At 44.6% G+C, this 11,433-nt stretch overlaps 1 protein-coding gene across 1 annotated transcript in view; it reads left to right on the top strand.

The window, feature by feature from the left end:
• Window positions 1–1,298: 1,298 nt before the first annotated feature.
• The window catches only part of LOC126144686 (farnesol dehydrogenase-like), a 57,304-nt gene continuing 47,169 nt past the window's right edge, over window positions 1,299–11,433 (top strand). The window contains exon 1 of the mRNA XM_049915505.1: window positions 1,299–1,481. Coding sequence (XP_049771462.1) covers window positions 1,350–1,481 — 132 coding nt within the window. The 5' untranslated portion in view covers window positions 1,299–1,349. The remainder of the gene's footprint in view (window positions 1,482–11,433) is intronic.

Here is an 11,433-nt window from a genome sequence, read left to right as displayed (position 1 = left end):
TTATACGGAATAATATTTTGGGGTAACTCAACATTTAGACAAAAAGTATTCACTGCTCAAAAGAAAGTGGTTAGAATAACGTGTGGGGGTTCATAGTCGCACATCTTGTAGGCATCTTTTTAAAAGATTGGGAATTCTTACAACAGCCTCACAATACATCTACTCACTAATGAAATTTCCTCTCAACAACAACAAAAATGGCTCTGAGCACTATGGGACTTAACTGCTGAGGTCATCAGTTCCCTAGATCTTAGAACTACTTAAACCTAACTAACCTAAGGACACCATACACATCCATGCCCGAGGCAAGATTCGAACCTGCGACCGCAGCGGTCGCGCGGTTCCGGACTGTAGCGCCTAGAACCGCTTTCAACAACAAGGACCAGTTTAAAAACAACAGTGACATTCATGATTATAATAACAGTAAAAAGAAAGACTTAGGCTATCCTTTGCGCAACCTATCTTTGGCACAGAAAGGGGTAAAATATGCTGCTATAAAAATTATCGACAAATTACCAGATGAAATAAGGTGTCTGACAGACAGCATTAATACCAGCTTCAAAAATAAATTGACATCATATCTCCTTGACAACTCCTTCTATACCATAGATGAATTCATGAATAGGAATAAATAAATCTATAAATATTGTATATGCATTTTGTGCCATTTAAGGCAATGGGGTAAATAATAGAAATATTAATCTTTAACTCTCTCTCTCTCTCTCTCTCTCTATATATATATATATATATATATATATATTTAAAAAAATTGTTTCATATGTGCATTTCTTGTGCACATGACACGGTCCACATCATAACGGCTACCGTACCGTGGGATTGATCAGTGGAACATGCAACTAACTAACTAACTAATTAACTAGCTATACACCTCGCACGAAATTTTTCTAGAAAGTGTCGTCGGCCTCTAATCTTGTTATGTATACTAGAATAGTATTTAATCCCGCGCGCAGTGACGAAAGATAAACTTTAGATAGGAAGTTGGGACAAAAAAGCTACTCACCTCATATTTCGTTGAGTGGAGTGGTGGAGGCTGGGGGGAAGGGGGGTTAGGCTATCGCCCGATAGTCCGACAAGGAGAATTAGTCGGTCGGTCAAAACGCCTACAGACGCCCAATTCGTAGGTTGGTCGGATGGTGCGTGTGTAGAGCCCTAAAGACAGCCGGCTGTTGACGAGATAAGCACGCGTGTAGGTGGCGCTCAGCGCAGCGCGGCGTGTAGGTGGCGCTTAGGGCAACACTCTGTGGCCGTAGCCACCGCCCGAAACCTTGCCAGTGTAGTCTGCTAGCAGGAGCCGTGAGTGTTCGGTGTTGAACTGTCTGTGCTGTAACATGCAGAGGTACGCGGATCGCGTTGCCCTGGTGACGGGCGCCAGCTCCGGCATAGGAGCCGCCATCACGCAGGAGCTGCTCAGGAAGGGACTCACTGTCGTCGGCCTGGCGCGGAGGGTCGACAGGGTCAAGGTCAGAGCTCTTATCGTGTCTTTATCAGTCACCGCCCTCGCTGAGGCAGCCTGCTTAAGCCTCCTTTACGCATATACAAACATAACCGAACGTGTAAAAGGGACGAGAACAGTCTGGTGTAGACGCTAGGCGCTAGTGAGCAAACTGTGTTCGGTTCGCATTCTCTACTCTGCCGTTACTTGGCGGTCTTTCGGCGAACTATCAAAGGGAGTTCGCGTGCACTCTGCTCCGGTTGTAGCCCTGCAGAACGCTTTCGTCTATATTGTTTAGTTTTGTTAACACGAGTCGCGACAGTGATGGAATGGTCTGAAGAGAACGTTGATTATGGAATATAAACATACATACATCTGACTCGGAGACCCACAGCACAAATTTCGAAGCAAAGGAAAGATAGGCAAAAAAATTGTCAAACCACTCAAAGATCCTGTTTCGATCGAGAGGATAAATTCATTAGCTCCTTGTAATAGAGAGGGGGATGGGGGGGGGGATAGTAAATAAGACGAAGACATAACGTATTTTTCTAGATTAAAAAGAAAAAGCACAATAAAATACCGAGAAAGTGTAGTCCGAATATGTACCTACTGTTCTGATTAAAATGTTCTGTTTACTTTCATTGCATAAATTCATATTACATGTAATTACACGACTGATCTATTGTTAGAAATTTAATGGTAGATAAAAATGGCTTACTCACGGTCACGCTATCCCCCTTCAAACTAAATAGCTCATTGTAAACAGCAGCCTATGTGACAGTTCGTATACAAATTTCACATTTCATTAATCGCATTTTGACATTCTTCGTATGTATTTTCATAATATGCTTGAAGTGCTCCGTATGCCACTACACATATCAGAAAATGATGTACTGTATAGCAACTGCACAAATGCGAAACACTCGCTTAACTGTGTCCATTTGCCAATAACCAGTGCGAAAAAGCTATCCATTATTCAGGTTATGCTAGTCTTTGGTACTAGTGTTCTGCTTTTAAATTTCCCCCTCAATTTAACAAAAAGCCAGCGAAAAGCGCCAATCGGCATATATGTTAAGTTCTGCACTAACTAAAAGGAAAGCTGGGGCTGCAATGTAATGTTAAATGCACTGTCTCCAGACAGTTCATGTTTATGTACAAACTGAGATACCTAAAAATTCCGTACTCCATTTTACTTCGTCCAAAATAACTCTTACCATTCAAAATGAGTATAGAAGTTTCTTGTCGTGAGTCTTTGTATAGTATTGCTTACTGTGTGCCGATTATTAGCGCAAAAACACAGCTTTTATATTGTTAGTTACTTCGTGTCTTCTTTCGTTTACGGAATTCCCTGCAAATGCGTGGTCGGTCGTAGATCTGACGCTACTGGAAATAGGTGCTACTCGTTTCCTTAATCTAGCATGGATGTTAGTGAGGCACCCTGAAGCACTGAAAAGTCCTCAGTTTTGCCAATCACCATGTTAAATGTTCAACCGCTGTAGTCTTTCAGATTTCATTGGAGAATCTCTTTCCGTGTACCGCCATTGGTGCTCGTGAGATTGCCTGAAGTTTTCATTTTATGTAGTGAAACATAAACGCGGGAAACCGTAAAAATTAGCGAGAAAATGATTGTGTGTGCTAAGCGGAGTTTTACCGTGTTACAAATTAAGTGAAATTTGAAGTTGTAGTACTTTCCTTCTGTACATACTATTTAGAAATTTGACTTTACCTTATTCAGCTGTTGCGATAGGCTTAAGCCGTAGCCTAAGGGCGTTATTCCACTAGTAAAAGTATCTTCCGTAACTAACTTCTGCAAACAGTTTGTAATATTATTGGGCTTTCCGTCGTATGAAAGCTGTGAGTACCCTTGGACAGGCATTCACCTAGTTGTGTATTAAATGAGCAACTTATGAGACCTAGTCTTTGAAAGACATTTGTTTTATACAATTTACGTCACTGACTGCGCGAACGCTAATACATATATTGCGCAGTCAAACATTTTAACAGAAGCTGAACTGAGCGTTCTGCTTCGATCTAAATAAACACGTAAAAACCTTTGCAGATCTTCAGATTTTATCGTACTACTACTTGTAGTGTGAAAGCGTAAAGGTCGTCTTTAAGCCATAAAAGTGAGCGGTCTTGCCAGCGTGCAGACAAGTTATTAATCAATAAAATTCAAGTTACTTATGTTCGATACTGTAAATCGGCAAGTTATGAAGGTGTTGAGCGGTGCAAGAATAGTCTCAAAGGAAGGGAAAAGTAATGAGTAATTTATGATAGACGTGAACCAAGAAGCGAGCACAGGACAGGCTGAAATATGATCGCACTAACACAGTCAGAAAATTAGTTATGTAAGTTATACTGTTTATAAATAAGCCCTAATTGCTTGTGAGGATTATTTGAATATATTTAGTGTTCACCAGAGTTCTTATTCTCTTCTTTACTTTACCTACATGTCATATTTTATAAATGTCACAGCCTTTACTACGGCAGAGAATACTGCGGAATCCTGGTCGTAGACAGAAGACTGCTCCTTGTTTTCTATACAACTCATAGCCGCCTCATTTATTGATGATTTCATTTGCAAATGCAATTTTGTTATTGTTCATTGTTAAAGGTCACTTAGGTAATTATAAAATTCATACTGATTACGTAAAGGAATTCGGGCTTTTCTTTTCTAAATAATAGAAGCCATTGCGTAGTCAAATACTAGCCGCCTCCTGACAACGATCAGGAGCGGACCAGAAGACGGACGTCTTCGACCTCTCATGTTTCCTGTGGCAAAACTGTGCCAAACTGGGAACACGAAATTCTATTATGAAACACAATACATATATAATTATCAGATTAAAAATGAAAGGATTTTTTAATCCTCGCCTACTGCGGAGTGCGGTGGTGGGAACACTGCGTTGTGTAGTTGCAGCCTCCAGTAAGGCGCTGTGCGAGCAGCCAGGCCGCGCCACAAACGTGCTGTGATCGTACGCCACTGTACACTACTTGGCGTCATTTACCTTCCGCGGGAATAAGAGTAGCGTTTATTTCCGTGTAAAATTTCCAATGAACAAAGTAGTCGGAGTCCTCTTCAAACCAACTCTTACGAAAGTTATTAGATCACGACACTTCTTTTTGAGAAAACAGTAGGGATCAAATATGGCGTAGGAGCAGTTTCAAACCAGGTGGAATCTTACTACTCCAAAATCACATACGTCAGCTCTGAAGCCTAAGGCTGCGAGAGATAGGAAAGCTAGTGGTTTCGGTACATTGAAATGAAATCAATAGTGTGGCATTACTGGTCGGAAAACCAGTAGTGGCTGTTTAACCGCCTGATTCGGGGACATGAGCGTCGATGAAGATAAGACGAAATGCTTAGGACAACTTAAACAGTGTCTCCAGGAGAAGGGAAAAACTCCTGCCTGGGCGGTACTTGAACCAGAGGTCAGAGGCAGACACTAACCACGACCTGCTCGGATTTCGATGTGTTGATAATATACTTCCGGGGGATACCTGTTACTGCTAATGGCGTTGGTCGAACGTTATATGTTCTGCGTTTTCATAAACTTCTACGTGCTTAGATTGGCATTGCAATTTTGCAATATGAGGTGTGACAAATTAACGGGAATCTTTAATTTCGTGGGTTTTATGCACACTAGTTGCAAAAGTTTATTTTGTTGGTGCACATGTTCCCGATTTGTCTCCATTTTCAGCTGATCTGAATATTTTTGACAGTCGAAAGCAGGCCTATAGGCCTAATTACCGGCTGTCCGTCGGAGGTGTATATACATCAGATCAAGATCAGGTTTTTGAGAAAGTATCAGCTTGCAGAACTGAGACGTAAAAAATTTCCTAATGGCTGCACCTGATCGAAAACGGATCCAGTCGTGACCTAACAATCCGTTACTTTTCGGGAGCGGAATTGTAGTGACGTAAACACTTCTGCAGGACTGACTTTGTTGCCCCTCCCCATCTACTAGTAGTATGTCGAAGAGGGTCGAAATCGAGCGTCACAGGGTCGCATCTACAACCTATTTTTATTAATTAGGGCTTTAAGGGTCTCACTTTGAATGCTAAAGGCTCCCTACAGAAACAATTTTTAAAACTCTCTCCCAGCTTTGCACACAGAAAAACTTAGTTGATTCAGTTAAGAGTTCAGTAATGCTTCTTTCTGCAAGAAGTTCATTAATTTTCATATTAACTATGACGATAATACATATTTTGTGGAATATACATTAGTAAAATCTATGGTAACCCTTAATGTTTCATAGTAAGGAAACGCGACAAATGTTGAGTTAAAATGCATGCAACTTGATAATCAGAAACATGAACTGTTTCAACGGAAACAGTCTAAGGGCGCATTTGGTTGTTCATGTTGCTGTAAAACTGGTATTTGCAGTGTGTATTCCGTAACTGTTAAGGATTTTTTAAATTTAGTCACTCTCCACAGAGCGAAAACTTAAAACATCTATGGGTAAACACCGAGAAACAGTTTTGCTCAATCAAGAAACAACGAAGCGCGTCACTTTCTTGATCTACTTTATCGCACCCGTCGTACGCAATCTAAACTTCCCTTTTATTTTTGTATTGCAATAAATCTACTGCAGTAGAAATTCAGGTTGGTATGTGCTAGGGCCCTGCCACCTGCACAAGCAGACATATCACATGGTTGATGAAAGAGTAATATGTAACAAATCCCAAAGTCTGTTAGTCATTGGCCCATATTTAATAGCCGCTAACTCGTGAAGTTTTGTCCATCCACTTTATTTCCGAAGGAAACTTGTATTCATCGTCCTTATTTAGCACACATTTTTGTATAAAATAAAAGGTGAATACAGAAGCTTTCTATTACATAATTGGAAAAACTGGATATTCTGGAGGAAATTATACAGGGTGGTCCATTGATCGTGACCGGGCCAGATTTCTCACGAAATAAGCGTCATACGAAAAAAACTACAGAGAATGAAACTTGTCTAGCTTGAAGGGGGAAACCAGATGGCGCTATGATTGGCCCGCTAGATAGCGCTGCCGTAGGTCAAACGGATATCAACTTCGTTTCTTAGAATAGGAACCCCCATTTTGATTACATATTCGTGTAGTACGTAAAGAAATATGAACTTAATTAGTTCGACCACTTTTTCGCTTTGTGGTAGATGGCGCTGTAATAGTCGCAATTTTAGACGAACAGTTGGTAACAGGTAAGTTTTTAAATTAAAATACAGAGCGTAGGTACGTTCGATCAATTTATTTCGGTTGTTCCAATGTGATAGATGTACCTTTGTGAACTTATCATTTGTGAGAACGCATGCTGCTACAGCGTGATTACCTGTAAATACCACATTAATGCAATAATGCTCAAAATGATGTCCGTCAACCTCAATGCATTTGGCAATACGTGTAACGACATTCCTCTAAACAGCGAGTAATTCGCCTTCCGTAATGTTCACTCATGCATTGACAATGTGCTGATGCACGTTGTCAAGCGTTGTCGGTTGATCACGATAGCAAATATCCTTCAACTTTCCCCACAGAAAGAAATCTGGGGACGTCAGATCCGGTGAACGTGCGGGCCATGGTATGGGGCTTAGACGACCAATCCACCTCTCATGAAATATTCTATTCAATACCGCTTCAACCGCACGCGAGCTATGTGCCGGACATCCATCATGTTGGAAGTACATCGTCATTCTGTCATGCAGTGAAACATCTTGTAGTAACAGCGGTAGAACATTACGCAGGAAATCAGCATACATTGCACAATTTACATCCCCATCGATAAAATGAGGGCCAATTATCCTTCCTCCCATAATGCCGCACCATACATTAACCCGCCAAGGTCGCTGATGTTAAACATGTCGCAGCAATCTTAAATTTTCCGTTGCCCAACAGTGCATATTACGCCGGTTTACTTTACCGCTGTTCGTGAATAACACTTCGTCGCTAAATAGAACGCGTGCAAAAATGTCATCGCCCCGTAATTTCTCTTCTGCCCAGTGGCAGAACTGTACACGACGTTCAAAGTCGTCGCCATGCAATTCCTGGTGCACAGAACTATGATACGGGTACAATCGATGTTGATGTCGCATTATCAGCACCGACGTTTTTGAGATTCCCGATTCTCGCGCACTTTTGTCTGCTACTGATGTGCGGATTAGCAGCGACAGCAGCTAAAACACCTACTTGGGCATCATTTATTGCAGGTCGTGGTTGACGTTTCACATGTGGCTGAACACTTCCTGTTACCTTAAATAACTATCCGGCGAGCGGTCCGGACACTTGGATGATGTCGTCCAGGACACCGAGCAGCATACGTAGCACATGCCCGTTGGGCATTATGATCACAATAGCCATACATCAACACGATATCGACCTTTTCCGCAATTGGTAAACGGTCCATTTTAACACGGGTAATGTATCACGAAGCAAATACGGTCCGCACTGGCCGAATGTTACGTGATATCACGTACTTACACGTTTGTGACTATTACAGTGCCATCTATCACAAAGCGAAGAAAGTGGTCCAACTAAAACATTCATATTTCTTTACGTACTACACGAGTATGTAATAAAATATGGGGATTCCTATTTAAAAAAAACCGCAGTTGATACCCTTTGACCTATGGCAGCGCCATCTAGCGTGCCAACCATAGCGCCGTCTGGTCTCCCCCTTCAAGCTAGACAAGTTCGTAGTTTTTTCGTTTGACGCATATTTCCTGAGATATTTGGCCCGGTCACGATCAATGGACCACACTGTATATGTTCATTGTACAGCTACAAGGAAAATTAAGAAGGCACGGATAACGTAACTCTTACAGGAAATTTTTTGTAGCAACAAGGAAACAATTGAAATTGCGTGATTAACGACCCACATACTCTATAGACTATAGTCGTAACCTAAAGTAACTGGCATGAAAGTTATTAGTCTGTTATTCACAATGCTTTTAAACGATAAATAAATTACGTAGTTGCAACTTTTTCTTTGCTAACAAAGGTTTCCAGCAAGTCTTAGTCAGCAAAAGAGAAGGAATGTTACAGCACTATAATATGGCAGTTGGCCTAGAGCATAAACAGAAGACTTGGGGCAGCCCGAAGGTGAAGAGCGGTGTTGGGCAGTGATAGACCTCAAAACGAACTATCCATTTCGGATCTCAAATATGCGCTGCCCATTTAGTCCATGTTAAAAAGCTAAAGAAAACTTTGGCAAACGATCAGCTATTAGTACCTCAACAATACGCAAATTATTTGTCTCTTGGTTTACGCAGTGGCCAGCTTCTGCTCATTCATTCCTTGGGCGCGACGGTTTGTGTGATTCTGCTTATCACAGTATAAACTCGAGCCGGTTCCAGCTCTCACTTCAGTACACTATATTGCAGTCAGGAATTCCCCCCTGCGGGTCCGGGGATTAGAATAGGCCCGAGGTATTCCTGCCTGTCGTAAGAGGCGACTAAAAGGAGTCCATCCCCCTCACGGGGGTAGTTAGCGCCTGCGTCCGGAGACGGACGGTTCCACGACCTATAATTGTGGTCTTTTTGGTTTTTCACTTCTCGTTTCTTCCTTCCTTTTGTTGGTTCCTTTCTTTGCTCTTCTCCACCTCACTGTCTTCCTTACCCTTTCCCTTGACTTCTCCTTGCCTTCTTCTCCTTGCCTTCTTCTCCTTGCCTTCTTCTCCTTGCCTTCTTCTCCTTGCCTTCTTCTCCTTGCCTTCTTCTCCTTGCCTTCTTCTCCTTGCCTTCTTCTCCTTGCCTTCTTCTCCTTGCCTTCTTCTCCTTGCCTTCTTCTCCTTGCCTTCTTCTCCTTGCCTTCTTCTCCTTGCCTTCTTCTCCTTGCCTTCTTCTCCTTGCCTTCTTCTCCTTGCCTTCTTCTCCTTGCCTTCTTCTCCTTGCCTTCTTCTCCTTGCCTTCTTCTCCTTGCCTTCTTCTCCTTGCCTTCTTCTCCTTGCCTTCTTCTCCTTGCCTTCTTCTCCTTGCCTTCTTCTCCTTGCCTCCTTCTCCTTGCCTCCTTCTCCTTGCCTTCTCTGGTCTCCACCTCGGCGTTTGAGACAGTCTGTCCTCTTTCTCCCTCTCTCTCTTCTTTTTCCTCTTCTTCCTTCCTCCCTGTGCGTGCCTGAAGGCCGACCCACGCGTTCGCACGCGTAGCCGGTGACGGGGTAACGCGTAATTCCCCACCCTGGGTAGACATGTAAGGCACACGCGTACCCCCTGGTAAAGGCCAGGCCCGGGGAGGGGTGATTGCCTGAGCTGATACCTTCTGACCATGCCGATTGGTCCCTCTGTCTGTTTCTCGGGAGGTGTGACCTGAGGTGTAAACATTCACCTAAGGCGGGAGTGCCCTCTGAGAGGGTCCCCACAAGGAAGGAGCGCGCCATCGGAGACGCTGTCAATCGTGGGGGATTCCTCCGCAATGGATTCTACTCCATCTCTCTCGACTTCTGCCCAAAAACGGAGACGTGACCAGCCACCAGTGACAAAAGTACTACCGCCTGCCCCACAGTTCCTCGTCGTTTCTCGATCTGAGGACGGAAAGGATTTTTCCTGTCAACCCTTTCGTTATCCAAAAGGGCGTAGATGCCATAGCCGGATCTGTCAAATCTTGTACCAGGTTGCGTAATGGTACCTTATCACTAGAAACTGAGAGTGCCTTTCAGGCACAAAAACTGCTTCGGGCCACACTCCTGTACACGTTCCCTGTCCGGGTGGAGGCCCACCGAACTTTGAATTCGTCTCGTGGTGTAGTCTATACTAGCTCCCTCGACGGATTGACTGACGAGGAGATTCAATGTTTCCTCGCTGAGCAGGGCGTGACGGCTGTCCATAGGGTCATGAAAAAGGTCAACAATGACCTTGTACCGACCCGGACACTTTTCTTGACCTTCGATAGTGTTGAGCTGCCATCGCGCATCAAGGCGGGCTATGAGGTTATTTCTGTTCGCCCCTATGTCCCGACACCTACGCGCTGCTACCAGTGTCAGCGTTTCAATCACACTCGACAGTCTTGTTCCAATGCGGCTAAATGTGTCACTTGTGGCAGGGATGGCCATAAGGGTGACTGTCCACCTCCGTCTCCTCGTTGTGTGAACTGTCAGGGTGACCATGCCGCATCCTCCCGTGACTGTCCTGTCTATAAGGAAGAACGCTGTATCCAAGAAATTCGGGTCAAAGAGAGTGTCCACCTCGGCTGCTCGCAAGCTATTGGCTAGTAGGAAGCCCGCGCTGCTCCCAGCGGGGAAATACAGTACTGTCCTCGCCTCTCCTCGGACTACCCGGGAGGTAGCAACCCAGACATGCGATCTGACCTTCAGCACCACGGTCGTCCGTTCGGCCAGTGCTAAGACGAAGACCCCGAAGTCAGATGCACGGGCCTTCAAGAACCATCCCGTGCAGACTTCCTACGTACCTCGACCTCCCAGCCTTCGACCGGTACTTCCACCAAACGTCCTTCCAAAAAGGCTCATAGGAAGCACAGTTCTCCTTCTCCGCCACGGCGCATTTCTTCTCCTGCGCCACCCAGCGGTTGCCGCCCCAGGCCGTCATCCGTTTCGCCTGGCCGCACCGCTGGTAGCCGTACATCTGGCCGTTCACCGGCGGAGGAAGCTCCCCCCTCCCGGCCATCCTCCCGAGATGGCCGATGAACCTATAGACCCAATGGACGATGACTGTCCGCCTGCTGATGGCGGCGGCAGTGCTCGCTCGAAGCCAGGCCGTCAGCGGCCTCCGAGGTGACCCCTTCTTTCATCTTCCTTTTCTTACGATGGCACTTATTCACTGGAATATTCGCAGCATTCGCTCCAACCGAGAGGACTTGAAGTTGCTGCTCCGCTTGCACCGTCCGCTCGTCGTAGCCCTCCAGGAAACGAAGCTACGCCCATGCGATCAAATTGCCTTGGCACACTACACCTCTGTGCGTTTTGACCTACCCCCTGTGGTAGGTATCCCAGCTCATGGAGGGGTTATGTTGCTGGTCCGGGATGATATTTACTACGATCCCATCACGTT

Source organism: Schistocerca cancellata, chromosome 2 (assembly GCF_023864275.1).
Source record: "Schistocerca cancellata isolate TAMUIC-IGC-003103 chromosome 2, iqSchCanc2.1, whole genome shotgun sequence".
Lineage (NCBI taxonomy): Eukaryota > Metazoa > Arthropoda > Insecta > Orthoptera > Acrididae > Schistocerca > Schistocerca cancellata.
This window is presented reverse-complemented; position numbering and strand designations above follow the sequence as displayed.